We start from the raw sequence: 18,285 nt of genomic DNA on the forward strand, positions 1-18,285 counted from the left end.
TATATATTTGGTCTTTGAGAGCACATTACGTTGAACACTTTGTTCATGTCTTGTGGTTTTCAAAAGGCTTTTCAGAGGTTTATATAGAAGGTTTATGTATATATGGTCTTGAGAGCACATCACGTTGAACACTTAGTTCATGTCTTGTGGTTCTCAAAAGGCTTTTCAGAGGTTTATTTAGGTTTATATATATATATATATGGTCTATGAGAGCACATTACGTTGAACACTTTGTTCATGTCTTGTGGTTTTCAAAAGGCTTTTCAGAGGTTTATATATAAGGTTTATATATATATGGTCTTGAGAGCACATCACGTTGAGCACTTAGTTCATGTCTTGTGGTTCTCAAAAGGCTTTTCAGAGGTTTATTTAGTTTTATAGTATATTATAGTTTAAGTTAAGTTTAAACGTTAACCCCAGTAACGGTTTAGATATTCACTCACAACTGATTTATTTGAGAATCTTAACTTTTCAAACACATTTTTTCTAACGTAAATTTCTCACATCAGGGCTGTACAAAAACAATTAAACAGAGTTAAGTCGCACCAGTTCATGTTTGGGCTAATTTGCAACACATTCTTGTTTACGTTCTTAGACAGATTTAGAGTAACCCCCCACCACACACATTTTTCCAAACGTCAGACATCATTAGTCTTTTGTCAGTTTTCCGTGTCGTCTTTTGTCTCGGTCTTTCCGTCTCCCCGACGGAACTCCATTTTATTTCTAAACATACGTTATCTCTAGGTTCTGTTTATAGACGATAGTCATCGATGTTTGCTGCTGCTGCTGCTTTTGTCTGTTTGTGTTTCTAATCTATTCCAGAATGGAGACCTAACATGGAACTGCCCTGAGTCCACCTGAGATTAGCCCCGCCCCCTCCTCCATTATATGAGAAGAACCTGCGGTTGTGAGTATATCAGACTCAAACTGTTGCATCAGTGACTGATGTTTTGTGTTTTTGTTTTTCTAATCCAATCCAGAATGGAGACCTAACGTGGAACATGGAACCGCCCTGTGTCGACCTGAGATTAGCCCCGCCCCCTCCTCCTCAATTATTTGAGAAGAACCTGCGGTCGTGAGTATATCAGACTCCAACTGTTGCATCAGTGACTCATGTTTTGTCTTTTTGTTTTTCTAATCTATTCCAGAATGGAGACCAAACATGGGACTGCCCAATGTCGACCTGAGATTGGCCCCACCCCCTCCTCCATCATCATTTCAGAAGAACCTGAGGTTGTGAGTATATCAGACTCCAACTGTTGCATCAGTGACTGATGTTTGTTGCTGCTTTGTTTTTCTAATCTATTCCAGAATGGAGACCAACATGGTTTTCACCTCGAGGCAACGACATCGTCTCCACGACATCGGCGATGCAGTTACATTGTCTATGTATTTATTGATCTCTGTTTGTACACAACACAAAGACGCTTATCAACGTTCTAAACGCCGCTCCAAAACGTGCCTCTCAAACGCCGCTCTATAAACGCGACTCTCGAAAACCACCGCCGCTCTAAACCGCCGCCGCTCGTAACCACCGCCGCTCTAAACCGCCGCCGCTCGTAACCACCGCCGCTCTAAACCGCTGCTCTAAACCGCCGCCGCTCGTAACCGCCGCCGCTCTTAGAACGCAACTCGAAAAACGTTGCACGTGAACACAAAGCCATGTCACTGTCACACTTTGATTGTATTGCTGCTGTTGTGTGTGTGTGTGTGTGTATGTGTCTCTCTTTCTCTCTCTCTCGTCCTTTGGCTCCGCCCCCTCCCCCTCTCCCTTTCACCCCGACCGGTCGAGGCAGACGGCCGCACACTTTGAGTCTGGTTCTCCAGAGATTTCTTCCTGTTAAAAGGGAGTTTTTTCTCTCCACAGTTTGCCCTCGAGGCTTTTGCTCATCGTGTGATTTGTTGGGTTTTCTCTTGTTAACTTAGTTTTTTTCTTATTCTATATAAAATCTAAATAAAGTTGACTTGAATTAGTGACGGAGGTGAGGTCAGAGTGACACTTTTGATATAATCCATGAACGCAAACATTCATCAACACTCATTTCAGGACACTGTTGATTTAGTTTGATTTTAAAGGGTTAATTTAAAGGTTAATAAAGTAAAGGAGACAGAGTCAGAGTAGTCGACGTTACCGACCTCCGTCTTTTCCTTCAGCGTTCACAGTCTCAAGTTTTTAAACTGTGAACTCAGTAAAACTGTCCGACACAAACAGACTCTCAGTTCAGTCTCTCTGTTCGTCTCTGTGTCTCAGGACAGGACATTTAAGACATTTCTATCAGCTCAAAGTCCTTTAAATCTCTCTTTTCATGTCTTTACAGAAACCAGCAGCTGAAAACATGGACTGGATTTCACTGACAGGACTGGATTGGCTTTACCTTCTGTGAGTAGTTTTTGTTCTTTCTTTTCACTCTTTGTTCTCTCTTCTTCTTTCATCTCCTCTCTCCGTCCTTTGTCGCTTTCCTTTTCCAATTTCTTCCTTCCATTCTTTCTTTTCATTTCTTTCCATCTTTCTCTCTCTTTCCTTTGTTCAGTCCCTTCTTTATTTACCTCTTTTTTAGTCGTTCTTTAAGTCTTTCTTTAATTCGTTCTTTCTTTAATTCTTTCTTTTAATTCTTTCTTTTGTCTTTCTTTAATTATTTCCTTCTTTACGTCTTTCTTTAATTTTTTCTTTCTCTCATCATTTAAATTGTTGCCTGTGTTTTCGTTTCATTTCCACTGAAACGTTTCTTCTCCTCAACAGGTTTTCCCTCACATGAAGTTTCAGTTGTGACCAGCAGGGGGCGCCACATCAGCCCCATTCTCCTCCTCAATGACTCGAACTGTTCATTTGTATGATTGTTATGTACAGTGGATATATATATATATTATTATTATTATATATATGACGGTTAAAGTAAAAAGATTCTCAAGACGTAGAAAGATTACAGTAAACATTTAAATCTAGGATTATGTTCATGAGTCAAAGAAAACACAGTGAACTGAACATGACGACGGTGTTAGAGCTGAAACAATGACTCCAATAATCCACGACTATTTTCAGGATTAAAAGCAGATTTCTGATTGTTGCAGCCTCTTAAATGTGAATCTTTTTTGTTTCTTTGCTCCGTAAAAACAAAGAAATCATTTAAAAATTGAATCATTTTGTGTTTGTGGACAAAGACGTTTGACAACATCATCATTTCCACGTTTGACAAACTCTGATCAATGTTTTCTAACATTTTCTGACGTTTCTTTGACAAAAAACAGGAAAATTAAGTGATTTATGAAGAGAATCGTTAGCTGCAGCTCCACTACGGTGGCCCTGAAGGCCAGATCGGTTGTTGTGGTTGCGTTCCAGTTGTTTCAGTTAATGATGTTGTGTTTCAGTTGTCTTGGTTCAGTTGAAGTTGTGTTTCAGTTGACGTTTCCCCGTTGTGTTGGTGATCTGGCCTTCAGGGCCACCGTAGTGGAGCTGCAGCTCACTTCTCTTCATAAATCACTTCATTTTCCTTGTTGTTGATGAAACGTCAGAAAATGTTAGGAAACATTGATCAGAGTTTGTCAAACGTGGAAATAATGACGTTGTCAAACGTCTTTGTCCACAAACGCAAAATGATTTAATTTTTAAATGATTTCTTTGTTTTTATGGAGCAAAGAAACAAAGAAAAGATTCACATTTAAGAGGCTAACAAACAATCAGAAATCTGCTTTTAATCCTGAAAATAGTCGTGGATTATTGGAGTCATTGTTTCAGCTCTAACACCGTCGTCATGTTCAGTTCACTGTATTTTCTTTGATTCATGAACATAATCCTAGATTTAAATGTCTACTTTAATAATTCTACTTCTTTATAATCATTTTATGTTATTTTTAACCCTCTTTGCAACATCTTGAATCTGACTTTTGTGTAAAAAAGTTTTTTTCTGATTATTTTATTTTTTGATGTTGATGACTTTGTTGTTTTATCACTAATAAAATCACTCATCGCATCAAACAACATTTGTTTGTTTTTTCTTTGTTTTTTTTACCAAAAAAAAAAGTCTGCAGGAACAAAGACAACTATTTAAATCAATGTCAACTTTTACACACGCTGTTGAGAAAGTAGAGACCGAAGTGAGAGAGAACAGTATGGAGGTAGATTTGTGTCTTTATTATTCAATCAAAAAAAGTTTGCTTCAATCAAAATATATATTTTCAATCAAAAAAAACCTTAACTTCAATCAAAGAAAACATTTACAAACTATGTTCAAATGCAATTTTTTTGAGTCCCAAATTCTTTTTTGCATTCAAACACTTTTTTCTTTGATTGAAAAGGTTTTTTTTAATTATTATTAAAGTGAAGGGTTTTTTTTGATTGAGAATATTTATTTTTGCTTGAAGCTAACTTTTTTCGATTGAATAATAAAGACACATCTACCTCCATATGTATGGAAGAATAGAGTATTTTATATCGGGCAGTTTTCGTGGCCACCCCTTTGGGTCTTGATTCGGAAGCTTTTTTTTACTTTAAATTGAGTACATTTTTAGACTTGTACTTTTACTTGTACCAAAGTAAAATGTTTTCAAAATAGTGGTACTTTTACTTGACGGTACAAACGGCACATTAGTATGTGTAACACTCAAGCTGGAAGAAAAAACCCCACAAAACATCACTATATTATGTTGTTGGAAGAATAGAGTATTTTATATCAGGCAGTTTTCGTGGCCACCTCTTTGGGTCTTGATTCAGATTTTTTTTCATTTTAAATTGAGTAAATTTTTAGACCAGTACTTTTACTTGTACCAAAGTAAAATGTTATCAAAATAGTGGTACTTTTATTTGACGGCACATTGGTTTGTGTAGCACTCAAGCTGGAATAAAAACAAGTATAATTTATTTTGTATTGCAATAATTCGCATTAGACGAATCAATTTAAAAACAAAAAACATCACCATGTTATGTTGTTGGAAGAATAGAGTATTTTATATCAGGCAGTTTTCGTGGCCACCTCTTTGGGTCTTGATTCAGAAGCTTTTTAACTTTAAATTGAGTACATTTTTAGACCAGTACTTTTAATTGTACCAAAGTAAAATATTTTTAAAATAGTGGTACTTTTACTTGACGGTATAAACGGTATATTAGTTTGTGTAACACAAGCTGGAATTAAAAAAAAGATATAATTTATTTTGTATTTTAATAATTTGCATTAAAACGAATCAATTTAAGAACAAAAACATCACCATATTATGTTGTTGGAAGAATAGAGTATTTATTTTTATATCAGGCAGTTTTCGTGGCCACCTCTTTGGGTCCTGATTCACGTGCGTCACAGGAACACGTTTCGAGGATACACAGCGGCAGCGGCAGCAGGAGGAGCTGCTCGGCATCAAAACTACAGCAGAGTCTCGGCGTTTCATCCTAGTTACCGGTCGCGTTTCTCTGCTTCCAGTCACCACGTTGTTCCGCAGACTTTTCTCCAGAGTTGTGTGCACGTCCAAGATGGGCAAACGAAGCAGACAGCGGCAGCAGCAGCACCAGAGCAGGGACAGAGACAGCAGGGACAACGCTGTAAGGTCCACTCTCTTTGGCTGCATCTCCATGCTAACATGAGTTGCTTCAGCAAGGCCACATACACACACACACACTGTCCACCTTTTACATATAATTACCCAGATGTCGTGCTTTTGTTGTTATTTATGTTTATGTTATTGTTGTTCAGGCGAAGGACACTTGGTTTGTCTCTTAAACGCCTAAACTATGACTAAGAACTTCAAACTATGACTTGATAAAGATTTTTATTACTGGCCGAATTGACAGTTTTAACACAAAGAAATGTGTCACGTGTCCTAATACACTGTACAATTGATATAATCGTGACCACGAGCAAGAGCTAATGAAATTGACTTATTTTTAAATGTAATTCCGTTTTTACACATTGTCACTTATCTATTTAAAGGCTATTTTTCAGGTTTATGTTGTCAGCACATGCTTTGGTTGTTCTAGATGACTTTGATTACCCATAATAGCGACCGCGCCTCCTTGATTTCAGAGCTGGGGAGCTGGCTATGCTGACATTGTCAAGGAGAACAAGCTTTTCGAGCACTACTACAAGGAGCTCGGCTTGGTGCCGGATGGAGAGTTCGAACAGTTCATGGAGGCGATGAGGGAACCGCTGCCAGCGACCATCCGCATCACTGGATACAAGAGGTGAGCAGCAGCAGCAGGACGCACAGGATGAGGCTGAGTCCAAATGCTGAAGCTTGGCTTGACCTAGTTACAAGAAAGCTAATATCTTTAATAGCGCACCATCAGATTGCAGCTCCATCACATGCCTGACTTTCCTCCTTTCTGTCTCGTCTCAGCCATGCCAAGGAGATCCTCCACTGTCTGAAGGAAAAATACTTCAAGGATATTCAAGAGCTGGAGATCGAAGGCCAGAAGATTGAGGCGCCGCAGTCTCTTTGCTGGTACAGTCATGCGTTATCGTGGATTAACCTGAGGCTTAATTTGTAACGGGGGTTCAAATCGGGGACTCGATATATGCTCTGATTGTGTTGTGCAGGTATCCCGACGATCAGGCCTGGCACACTAACATGAGCAGAAAGATCATCAGAAAGTCGCCGCTGCTGGAGAAGTTCCACCAGTTTCTGGTCAGCGAGACAGAATCAGTGAGTGTGACACAAAGCTCACATAGAAGTGTTATTATTATAGGTGGTAGTGATGAATTTAACATATAAAAGGGCGTATTAGAGAAATGCTGCTGTCACTTTTTTTTGCAGGGTAACATCAGTCGACAGGAGGCCGTCAGTATGATTCCTCCTCTGCTTCTGAAGATTGAGTCACACCACAAGGTAAAAGGTCCTTTACAACCGGGGAAATGGTGATTTCCATTTTCTTCAAAGTGTTAATGTGCGTGCATTTGCGTGCAGATCCTGGACATGTGTGCGGCTCCAGGGTCGAAGACTGCCCAGCTGATTGAGATGCTGCACGCTGACATGGATGTGCCATTTCCAGGTAGGAAGCAGCAGAAAAGATAATGAAAAAATTAGTTTTATTGAAAAGTGCACCCCGCGTGCACACAGAGCAGTATATTCTAACGCAAACCTGTGCCTTTCAGAGGGCTTTGTGATCGCCAACGACGTGGACAACAAGCGCTGCTACCTGCTGGTGCATCAGGCCAAGCGTCTCAACAGCCCGTGCATCATGGTGGTCAACCACGACGCCTCCTGCATCCCCAGGCTGCAGATCGAGTCCGACGGAAAGAAGGACGTCCTCTTCTATGACCGCATTCTGTGCGACGTGCCCTGCAGGTCAGTTAGCGGTCGCAGGACGTGTCTGTACTGATGTGTGTTGTAGTCGGTGTAGAATCAGGAAGTAAGAATGTATGGAATTGCCACTGAGGTGAGGGACAACGCTCTTGTTGGGATGTCCAAATGAAATGAAATCAATTGCGTGTGTGTGTGTGTGAGCAGTGGGGACGGCACCATGAGGAAGAACATAGACGTGTGGAAGAAATGGACGACCAGCAACAGCCTGCACCTCCACGGGTGAGCGTTTGCGCCCTCGCACGGTAGAAAACATTTGACGTAACGCTGAGGAAGTTAATTAAAAATGCGTTTGTGTGGACCAGGCTCCAGCTGCGGATCGCGGTGCGCGGGGTCGAACAGCTGGCTGTGGGAGGACGGATGGTCTACTCCACCTGTTCGCTTAACCCCGTAGAGGACGAAGCTGTCATAGCAGCGCTGCTGGAAAAGGCCGAAGGTAACAACAACAAACAAACAAACGGAAACCTGCTCCAGCGGTTGTTACACAACTGTCTGCAAGTAAGTTTAAGTACACCCTGAACATGTGATATAACAGTGTGAACTGTCCCTCTGTCCCCATCACCAGGAGCACTGGAGCTGGCCGACTGCTCCGATGCCCTGCCAGGGCTGAAGTGGATGCCTGGCGTCGCTTCCTGGAAGGTACGACTAATGTTTTTTAGACAAAGTATTAACACAGAATGTGTCAGACTACGTTTTTTTCTTCAGCCAGTGCTTTTGTACACTTTCCTTCGCAGCTGATGACCAAAGAAGGCCAGTGGTTCGCGGACTGGTCTGAGGTTCCAAGCGGTCGACACACGCAGATCCGCCCCACCATGTTCCCGCCAAAAGACCAAGAGAAACTGGCCGATATGCACCTGGAGAGATGGTATGTACCACGGGAGCGAAGTCTCCAACTTAAGATCGTTTCCCAACCAGCACAACCTCGAAAATGGAGAATGTCACAAGGCCGGTTTCACACTGGATGTGACTTACTGTGTGTATCTGATACTAAATGAGATGGAAGGAAGCAGTGAAGCTCCTTTTCTTCATGTTAAGGGGATTTGAACAGCTCTCGAGTGCAGGTATCACCTAAAAGGCCTCTCAATCACTTAAAATGTCAAACACATTTGAAATGTGAATTATTTTGTAATAATTATGTGGTTGAAATGGAAAAAAGAGTCATTATACATTTAGCAACTAGTGCTGGGCACGTTAACGGCACCAACGTTAACGCACATTAACGCATGGTGCACTTCCCTGTCGATTGACCGGAAAAAAGACGCCTGTGATGACATGTTTACGTGACTTCCGATTTAAATGAGTCTCTAAAGTAACGCTAAACTTTATAAACAGAGGCACACATACACAGTACACAGGTACGCTGAAACAGTCCGCTCCAGTTCGACTGTAGGTGCGCTAACGCTAAAGGAGCTAAAGGAGCTAACGGCGCTAACTGGTAAACAGTGCCGGGACTCCCATAAACATGACATCGCACGTGTCTTTTCCCGGTCAGTCGTCATGGAAACGCATCACGCGTTAATGTGCGCCAACGTCGACGCCGTTAACCGCCGCTAACGCATTAACAGGTCCAGCACCGTTAGCAACCATTCCAAGCCTAGCCCGTTGGCCATTGAGTGATAACATGACCAATTTTGAATGCACACTTAATTATAGCTGCCACTGAGATAATGTAATATGTCTGGGGTAAGGTCACTCAGTTCAGGATCCTCCCCGAGCAAATGTGATCATTGCAATGCCTGCGTTTAAATGACTTGTTTTGAACTTACTTTGAATATATTGTGGGCTCCACAGCCAAAGCAACTGAGGGTGTGCAGCTTTGTTTCAGAGCCGAGAATTTAAAAAAAGATAAGCAAAACCGTAATTTCTAACTAACAAACCAAAAAAAACTGAAATCATTTCAGTGTTTTCCCCCTCCCCCTTAAAACATTAATAGCTAAGTAGCTAATTTAAGGAGTCCTTATTTCTTCCAGGAGCAGAAAAAGCACAAGCATTCACTTTTCAGTGATGCCAAATTCATTAGCTGAGTAATGCATCTGATTAGTTTTTATCTTGGCACACACACACTCGCACACACACACACACTCGCACAACATCATCTGCACATAAATACACAGATTTGCAGCAGCAGCACAGTTGAGAAGTTATGTCATTTCTCATTTTGCTCTCCAGCAGAGGGAGCTATTGTTGCACACATACTGTCACTGCAGCTTCCTTATTTAATGCTGGGGGAAAAACATCAACAACAAAAAAAAGCTGGTTATCCTAATAGTAGGTGGCACTACAAACACTCAAAGCTCTGTTTTTGTCTGTCTGTGTGTGTGTATGTTTTTTTTTGTTTTTTTTTCTCAGTATGAGGATTCTGCCTCATCACCAGAACACTGGAGGCTTCTTTGTGGCTGTGCTGGTGAAGAAAGAGCAGATGCCGTGGAACAAAAGAAACCCCAGGGTACTTCCTCACACACACACACACACACACACAAATACTTACTGGTGTGATTAGATTTTCGGTCTCGCAAGATTTGGGGGAAATGGAGCAAGTTTTTCCACCCATGTGAATACACTGCACACACTCACCTGTTCAATTTCATTAACCACAGCAGGGGTGGATTTATTTCTTTAATCGTTTCTTTACACTCCTCCCCCCCCCCCATCCTCCTCCTCATCCCTTTTCATCTCCAGCTGAGAAAGGATGTGCCGTCCAGCTCGGCGGCCCAGACTGAAGCCTCACCGGCGGCTTCAACCCCGGCAGATGCTCCCCGCCACCTCCCTGAGAGTGTTGAGGAGGAGGAGGAGGGAGACCCTGAGAGGAAAGTAGGTGAGGAGGCAGAGGAGGAGGTGGAGGAAGAGGAGGCGGCGTCCAAAGGAGCTTCTCTGCCTCAGGAGACTTCTGCCAAACAAGAGGCGTGTGGGTGAGTCATCATGTCGGTGTGCCGTAGCTAATAAACAAAGGACAACTCCGGCCTCCAGAGCCATTACACAAGGAAGGATTGAGATGTGGCGCATAAATCACAGATGCTGCATATTTCTGCTGCACATTCTCCAAAACAGTAAAGAAAAAGGCATGTGTATTTTCTCAAGATGATCGGGCAAATCTGTCCAGAGCCGCAACTGACGTTTCGTTCGGTCCATAAAATGTCAGAAGGATTCAGTTTGAACGATTCCTGTGTCACACGGCGCAAAGAAACGAAGAGAATATTCACATTTAAGAAGCCGAAACGATCACAAGTCTTGTTTTAATCATGGAGAAAAAAAAAGCTCTAAATATGTGTAATGTGTGTACAGTCTGGTTCCTCCGGTTTCCAGGCCTCCGCCCATGAAAAAGATGAGGCTGTTTGGTTACAAAGAAGACCCGTTTGTGTTCCTGACCGGCGACGACCCCGTCTTCACCAGCATACAGTAAGTGTTGGCTCTGTGTTCGGTTTGCGTGTTCACGCATTAGCACGTACGCTAGCGTTCAAAAGTTTGGGCTCACCTATACAATTTTGTGTGTGTTTTCCATTAAAAGTCAGACTTTTATTCATCAAAAGAGTTAGAAAATATAGTCAAGACATTGACAAGATTAGAAATAATGATTTTTATTTAAAAAACAATCAGCAAAACTGTTTTCAGCTGTGCTAACATCATTGCACAAGGGTTTTCTAATCCTCCAATAGCCTTCTAACGCCATTAGCAAACACAATGTACCATTAGAACACTGGTTTTTAATGGAATTAATGGCATAGAGGCCCATTTTCCAGACGTTTGCAGCTAGAATAGTCGTTTTCCACATTAACAATGTATAGAGTGTATTTCATTTAATGTTATATTCCCTTTTTTTGGGGGGTTTCTAGATCTTTCTATGATCTGTCGCCCGACTTCCCCAAACTCAACGTTCTGACTCGGAGCCACGAGGGCAAGAAGAGACACCTGTACATGGTGTCGAAGGAGCTCCGCAACGTGCTGCAGAACAACAGCGAACGCCTGAAGGTGTGTTAGTGTGTGTGTGTGTGTGTGTTTCTTCACATCACTCAAAACCATGTTAGTAATGGGTTAGTTAATAATAGTGATAATAATAATGAAGGATTTCCTGTGAGTGGAAATGGATGCAAAGAAAATCAATAATCAGTTCTTCTCCAAAGGCGTCGTATTCAGTATCGACCAAACCTTTTGTGTAATCGTTAGCGTGCGTTATGTTTATGATACGGTACACGCGCACGTGATAGCTGGTCGATATTTGAATGTTGACGTATTGGCTTTATATTGATGACTCGGTTTGTTTTTCTCTTGTGTGTGTGTGTACATGCTTAACACCTGGTTTTAGGGTTAGGGTTGGAATGATGTTTAGCTTAGGGTTTAGTCATTTCGTTGTGGTGGTTAAGTTTAGGGTACGAGGCCAAGGGTGTGCATTATCTCTGAGGTTTACTCATGGAAATAGAAAAATAAGTGTGTGTGTGTGGGTGTTCTTGTACTTGTGGCATACTGAGGACCAGTGAGTGGGTTTTTAACCAACAAAGTGAGGTCATTTTTACCAAGTGGGGACATTTTTGCCCAGTCCTCACTTTGTTTTCATTGAAATCACTTCCTTAGGTTGTAAACATGCAATACTCTATTTTTTAACTCAATTTGGTACAAAAACCCTTTTTACAGCCCTGGTGTTTCATTGCTCTGGGGCTCCACCTGCAGATATTTTATGGTACTGCACCCATTGTGAAGCTTTATAAAGTGAAAATGCTGGTCCTCCGTATGCAGCAAGTACAAGAATCAGTGTGTGTGTGTGTGTGTGTGTGTGTGTGTGTAAACTGCAAGTGCCATCAGAGAAAAGCAGTCTAACAGATGGACCGATCGTTCTCCTTTTCCCAAATCCTCGTCCTCCCTCCACCCTGTAGCACCTGCACAGGTGGCGGAGTGTGTGTGCGCGAGTGTGTGCGAGTGTGTGTTTGTATGTCGTTTGTGTGTCTTTGTTCTTCACTTATCGTTTTTGATGTTTCTCACTTTCACTGCACATAGTTACACACATTCCGGATGCGTTGTTTTGAAAAGCAAAGAGTCCAAGTTCACTTCTTTTGTTGTCTCATTCGATAGTTTCTCCAAGTAAACGCGAAATATTCTCATCAAATTGCATTAAATGTTTGCTTTCTTTCCGTTCGTTTGCAACAATCACCAAAACCTATGTTTGTCTGATGCCTCGCTCGCTCCTGCTGAGACACCAGAGAGCGGCTCAACTGTGTTTACACACAGCTGGATAATGTCTCGTCTTACTCGACGCCTGCGGCAAAAGAAGAAAGTGCAGATGACATCGGTGATGATTTTGTACAGAAACATTTGTCAACCTGTGTGTTTTTGTTGTTGCTCAGGTCATTAACACAGGGGTGAAGGTTTGGTCTCGCAACAGTGATGGAGAGGAGTTTGGCTGTGCTTTCAGACTGGCTCAGGAGGTACACAACACACACACACACATACACACTCAGGCAGACACTCGGGTAATCGATTAATCTGTACATTTTTTTTCTCGATTAATGGTTTGGTCCATAAAATGTCAGAAAATATTGATCGGCGTTTGTCAAACCTGGAAATGACGATGTTCTCGAACGTCTTGTTTTTTTCCACAAACCAAAATGATTCAGTTTTAATGATTTCTTTTTTTATGTGGAGCAAGGAAACAAAGAAAATATTCACATTTAAGAAGCTAAAACGATCAGAAATCTTGTTTTAAAACGGACCTAGACCGGAAGTTCCAAATAACCCTGTTTTTTAGTGTGTATCTGCGTCATTACCTTGTTTATGAAGCCCTGAAGGTTCTAAACAAACAGTTCAGCCACTGCTGAGAACGCTGTGTTTTATTGTAATCTCGGGCTCAGTAAGATCTCTGAAAAAACCCGGTCCGGTTACTTAAACAGCGGTTCTCCTGAACAGCAGATCGTTCTGCTCCAGGCACTAGTCCGGGCACATCCGGTTGCGTACATTGAACCACAGAAGAAGAATAACATCAGTTGTGGAGGTTTTTTCACGAGCGACAGTGTCTTCTGACTCTGGGTCAAAGGTTGTCAAAGGGACTGCGGCGGGGAGTCGTGAAGAAGCTATTTTTAAACACTGTTAAAACAATGTTTTGATAATGAGTAGCAGTTCATCCACCGTTCCAGAGGGGGGAGCTGCGCTTCTGAGAGCTGGTGTGCTGAATAGTACTGGCCAATCACAAGACTCTGTCTTCTGGGTGAGAGAGTTGAGTCTCAAATCTCGCAGCTGGGAAACGGCGTCAGAAAAGAGGATTTCTATCGGCTCGTTTACAGCAACTAGGAGGTTTTTGACCATAAAAACAAGTTAATGTATGTAAGTAGACCTCCATAACTAACATATATGTGCAACAGGACCACTCTATGTGAGCTTTAATCATGAAAAAATCGATTAATTAATAATCGATTCAGCTCTAATAGTCATCCCTTCTTCATCCTCGCGCTCAAAAAACAACGTTCAGTGAAGTGAAAAAAAACATTTCTCTCTTCCTTTAACATTGCCTTACTTACACATTTTAATCCTCCTTTTATATGTAAATTCGTCTCCATAAGGCAAAACCACAAAGCTTATATTCCCCCCCCCCCCCCCACGCTTCAGCAATTTGATCGTCCTTTTGATTTCTATTCTAAAAGTCAGTGAATAGGCAGCGTCTCGTGTGCAGTCGGTTTGCCTTAAACACTCGATACGCCACCACACTGTTGAATATCAAGAGAGAGCCAGATGGCAGAAGTTCACACTCGAGTAAACTGATAATTAATTCATTTTATTTGCTCGGTCGCAAACTGTAAAAGAATTGAAAACGCGAGATGGTTAAAGCAGCTCTCTGTCTGTCTGTCTGTCTGTCTGTCTGTCTGTCTGTCTGTCGTAAAACAGGGAATCTACACTCTTCAGCCGTACATTCGCTCCAGGATAATCACAGTGAGCGTGGAGGATATCAAAGTGCTGCTCACCCAGGAGAACCCCTTCCTCAGCAAACTGGAGGAGGACGCTCACGCTCAGGCCAAGAAGCTGAGTAAGTGCTGCATTTAATGTCTTTTTCTTTACCAAAAGCTGCGTTTCCACCGTGGTACAGTTCAGTTCAGGTTCGGAACGGGGGAAAAAAAACCTCGAGCAGGCTTGTGTTTCCACTGAGAACAGAACCTTGCACCAAGTACAGATACGTAGTTTGCTCACGCTAACACATGAATGCTCATTTACACCGGCATCATCCAGGACTCGGTCTGTTCACTTTCCCACAAATTCAGGCAAACGAACGAAATAACAAAAGCTGCTTGGGCTGTCTGCTAATCTCCTGTAATCTTCGGCTCTGAACAGAGTTTCAATGTCATATACAGAATGTACAGTGTATTCTAGAGCTATAACCAATTAATTAATCTGTGGATTATTTTCTGGATTAGTCGAGTAATCATTTGGTCCATAAAATATTGATCAGTGTTTGTCAGACCTGGAAATGACGATGTTCTCAAATATCTTGTTTTTGTCCCCAAAACCAATCAAAGAAGCCAGAAAATATTCACCTTTTTAAGAAGCGGAAAAATCACAGGAACTAGTTTTAATTCTTTAGAAAACACTCAAACTGAATAATCGATAATAATCAATTAGTTGACGATTAATTTAGAAATTGATTAATCGATTCGGCCCTAGTGTATTGTGAAAAATGTGTCCATACTGGAAGTATTTTGTTTGGTATGAAACCATAAACAGTTTGACTATATATTTATTTATTTATTTGTATAATCGAATACAAATAAATAATTTGTATGAATAATAATTAATTAATTGATGCATTTATTTATTTAATTATGTAATAAATATATACATAAATAAATGTATTAATTTATCTATTTATTTATGAATTTATGTATTTATTTATTTACATTTAATGTCACTACTGGGTGGATTTATTTAGCTCTTTATGTGGTGAAAACTGCTGGACGTATTCCTGAGTCGTCACGTTTGAATAGAACATTTTGTACAGAACAAAAATACGAGACTTTGTTTCTTCTCCTTTAATGTGCACAAAAATAAACCAATGCACTGAACCAAAACCACAATACAAACCAAACCGTGGGCTTGTTTCCTTATAAAAACAAAATCTGCATCTGGACTGCTGTTGTTGTGCTGCCCTTGAGCAAGGCACTGACCACCAAACACCTCACAAAAGGTTCATTTTGTAAGAATTAGTGTCATCTCATGTCAGTCGGAGAACTATGATGGCCTTCTTATACCAGAAACTTAAAAATATTAAGCTTCTGCTTCAAAGTAGCTCACTCGTGCTAGTTTTTTGTCTTTTTTGGGCTCCTGTATTTTTCATTTACACACATATATATTGATAGTACAATTTCTGCAAATAAACTCTCCCAAATGTTAGATACTGTACCTTTTTTATGTGAAAAGTCGATGTATTATTGATTTGTGTTTTATCTTCTCAGACATGGGCAGCATCGTGCTCAAGTACATTCCCAACCCAAGGTAAATTTTGTTTCTACCTTTTTTTTTTTTAGTTCCGTCGTTATTCACGCAGTATTAAAGTGTTTGTTTTCGTGTGTGACGCCGTGCGTTCTCCGTCTGTTGTCAGTAACCCGGACGAGCCCCAGTGCTCCATCCAGCTGTGTGGCTGGAGGGGAAAGACGTCCATCCGCGCCTTCGTCCCACGCAACGAGCGATACCATTACCTCCGGATGTTGGGCGTGGAGGTCTTCAGAGACAAACCGGGCCAAGGGCAGAAACAGAGAGACGGAGACAAGCAGGGGAAGGAAGAAGAGGTGGAGAAGGTAACGGAGGAGGATGAGGAGGAAGCAGCAGCATCAGCAGCAGCAGCTGTGGGGAATGAGGAGGGAAAGATGGACTTGGAGAACGGCGCGGAAAACGGTTCAACGACGCAACCGAAGACGGACGGCGTCAGCGAGGCGACGAGTAGCTGAGAATTAAGCCGAAACGGGAGAAAAGGAAGGTGCATTGACTGAGCTCGACCTTGACCTTGAGGTTTCTCTGTTCTTCACGCTGAAGGATGACGGACTCGCTTGATATTTTTCGTTTTTTTGCGGATCCCTCGAGGAATCGGCTTTTATTTTATTCGCATCGCTGGTTTTTCACATTTTAACAACCGCTCGATCGCGTGTCCTGTGGCGAATGTTTGAGAGGTTTAAATATTAACTGCCAATTATTTTTTACACCCGTCAGCAGAAATTAAAATTAAAAAAAAAAAACTGTGTCACAGATCAGTAGTTTTTGTTTTAATCTCAACAAATTCAACGCCCGATGTTACATTTGTACGAGTTCTGTGTAACGAATGAAAAGAAATAAAGTTAAAAAAAAAGCAGTTGACGTTACGTCATCATTCCCCCGTGGAGACACTTCTTCTTCATCACTCTGGAGCTGTTGCATAGTAACAGAGCGCGTTTCTCCGGTTCATGTTCTGACTCAGACGCAGCCGTGATGAGACCACGGAGCTTTTTACCCCCGTTTTAAACTTACAGACACCAGCCGTGAAGCTCGTGATGAGCCGACACGATCAGGTACAATCCAAAATATCACGTAAAAGCTCCACTAAGCACAGAAAAAGACCCTGAAACTGCATTTTAACTCTAAACACTAAATGTTTATTTCTTCTTTTATTAATGTAGAACGTTTGTAATACATACACATCAAGTAGTTTAAATTAAAAGGCCAATTCATGCCAAAAATATACAGGTTTTTTTTTTTTTTTTTTACTGTTTTCCAGACATAAATGTGTTATTTGATCACCTCTCACTCCCACAACAGAGGAAGTTGGGATTGTGAGAAATTAATAAAATTGGCAAAAAGTCACTTAAAAATATAAGAAAATAAAAGCCTGACTGTGTTTCTGTCAAGATTTATGAATAAAAGACCTAAATAATAATGATTTTAAGTTTATTCTTTATTTGAACAAGAGGGAAAAATGAGTGAAACAGCCCTTTAAATGATATTGTTATCAGTAGACACTTAATCCCTTTTTCTTAAAGGTACAGTGTTGTAAAATACAGCATCATTCATTGGTTAAATGTCACGTTGCAGCCTAATATCCCTCCAGTTATCATCAAAACGCAAAAGATGCTTAGTTTGTCCATCATGGGCTATTGTAAAAAAAAAAACATGGTTGTCCAAATATGAGCGACATCTGTATCCTGATATAAAAAGCTTGTGAATTGTGCCAGAAAATTAAGTATAATTTAATCTTCTACTGCAAAACATAGTTTATTATTCATGTGAATGAGGTCAAAGGTTGCTGAAGCTTCCCTTTGCGTTTCTCCATGCTAGGCCTTGCTGCACTGCACTGCACTGGACTGGACTGTACTGGACGGACGGACGCCAAGACGGACAGCCGTCCGTCTCGTCCTGCAGTTTATTGCCCGGTCCAGCTGCCATGACAACAGACGTCATGACAACCAACCCCCTCACCTTTCTCCGCTGATGAGAGAGAGGAACGGTAGAACATGCTGCGTTTGTTCCTCTCGTCTCCATCCTCCATTTTTCTCTTCTTTATCCGTCTTTTATCTGTCTTACGCCTGTGACCTCTGACGTTTATCGGGATTCAGCCTTCATGTCAGTTTCTCACTCACATACACACACATTCTTGTACTTGCTGCGAACTGGGGACCGGGTTTGCTGACAAAGTGAGGACCAGCATTTCCACTTCATAAATCAACACAATTACAAATATTTATAAAGATCTACTGGTTGCAGTACCATAACATGTCTGCAGGTGGAGCCCCATAGCAAAACGTGCGTGAAACACCCGGAATGGAAAACGGGTTTTTGTATCAAATTGAGGACCTCGGTTACAAACAGACTATAGCATGTTTACAACCTAAGGAAGTGATTTGAATGCAAACATAGTGAGGACCGGCCAAAATGTCCTCACTTTCGTAAAAATGACCTCACTTTACTGGTTAAAAACCCTCACTGGTCCTCACTGTGCCGCAAGTACAAAAACACACACACACACACAGAGTCAGTGTTTGGGTTACACGCTGCAAGAGTAGACTT

General features: G+C 41.4%; 1 protein-coding gene across 1 annotated transcript; it reads left to right on the forward strand.

The window, feature by feature from the left end:
• Positions 1 to 1,001: 1,001 nt before the first annotated feature.
• nsun2 (NOP2/Sun RNA methyltransferase 2) lies at positions 1,002 to 16,474 on the forward strand (the record flags this gene model as incomplete). The annotated part of the gene is made up of 21 exons (XM_083899598.1): positions 1,002 to 1,075; positions 1,149 to 1,267; positions 5,292 to 5,527; positions 6,009 to 6,166; positions 6,322 to 6,426; positions 6,522 to 6,627; positions 6,739 to 6,810; positions 6,889 to 6,973; positions 7,077 to 7,269; positions 7,432 to 7,506; positions 7,590 to 7,720; positions 7,850 to 7,923; positions 8,019 to 8,149; positions 9,634 to 9,730; positions 9,964 to 10,193; positions 10,588 to 10,680; positions 11,115 to 11,250; positions 12,618 to 12,698; positions 14,149 to 14,287; positions 15,708 to 15,747; positions 15,854 to 16,474. The coding sequence occupies 21 exons, from the start codon at positions 1,002 to 1,004 to the stop codon at positions 16,197 to 16,199; spliced, it is 2,721 nt and encodes a 906-aa protein (XP_083755724.1). The 3' UTR covers positions 16,200 to 16,474.
• Between the last annotated feature and the right edge of the window lie 1,811 nt (positions 16,475 to 18,285).

The sequence above is a fragment of the Microchirus variegatus genome (genome assembly GCF_963457635.1).
Source record: "Microchirus variegatus genome assembly, chromosome: 13".
NCBI classification, from domain to species: Eukaryota; Metazoa; Chordata; class Actinopteri; order Pleuronectiformes; family Soleidae; genus Microchirus; species Microchirus variegatus.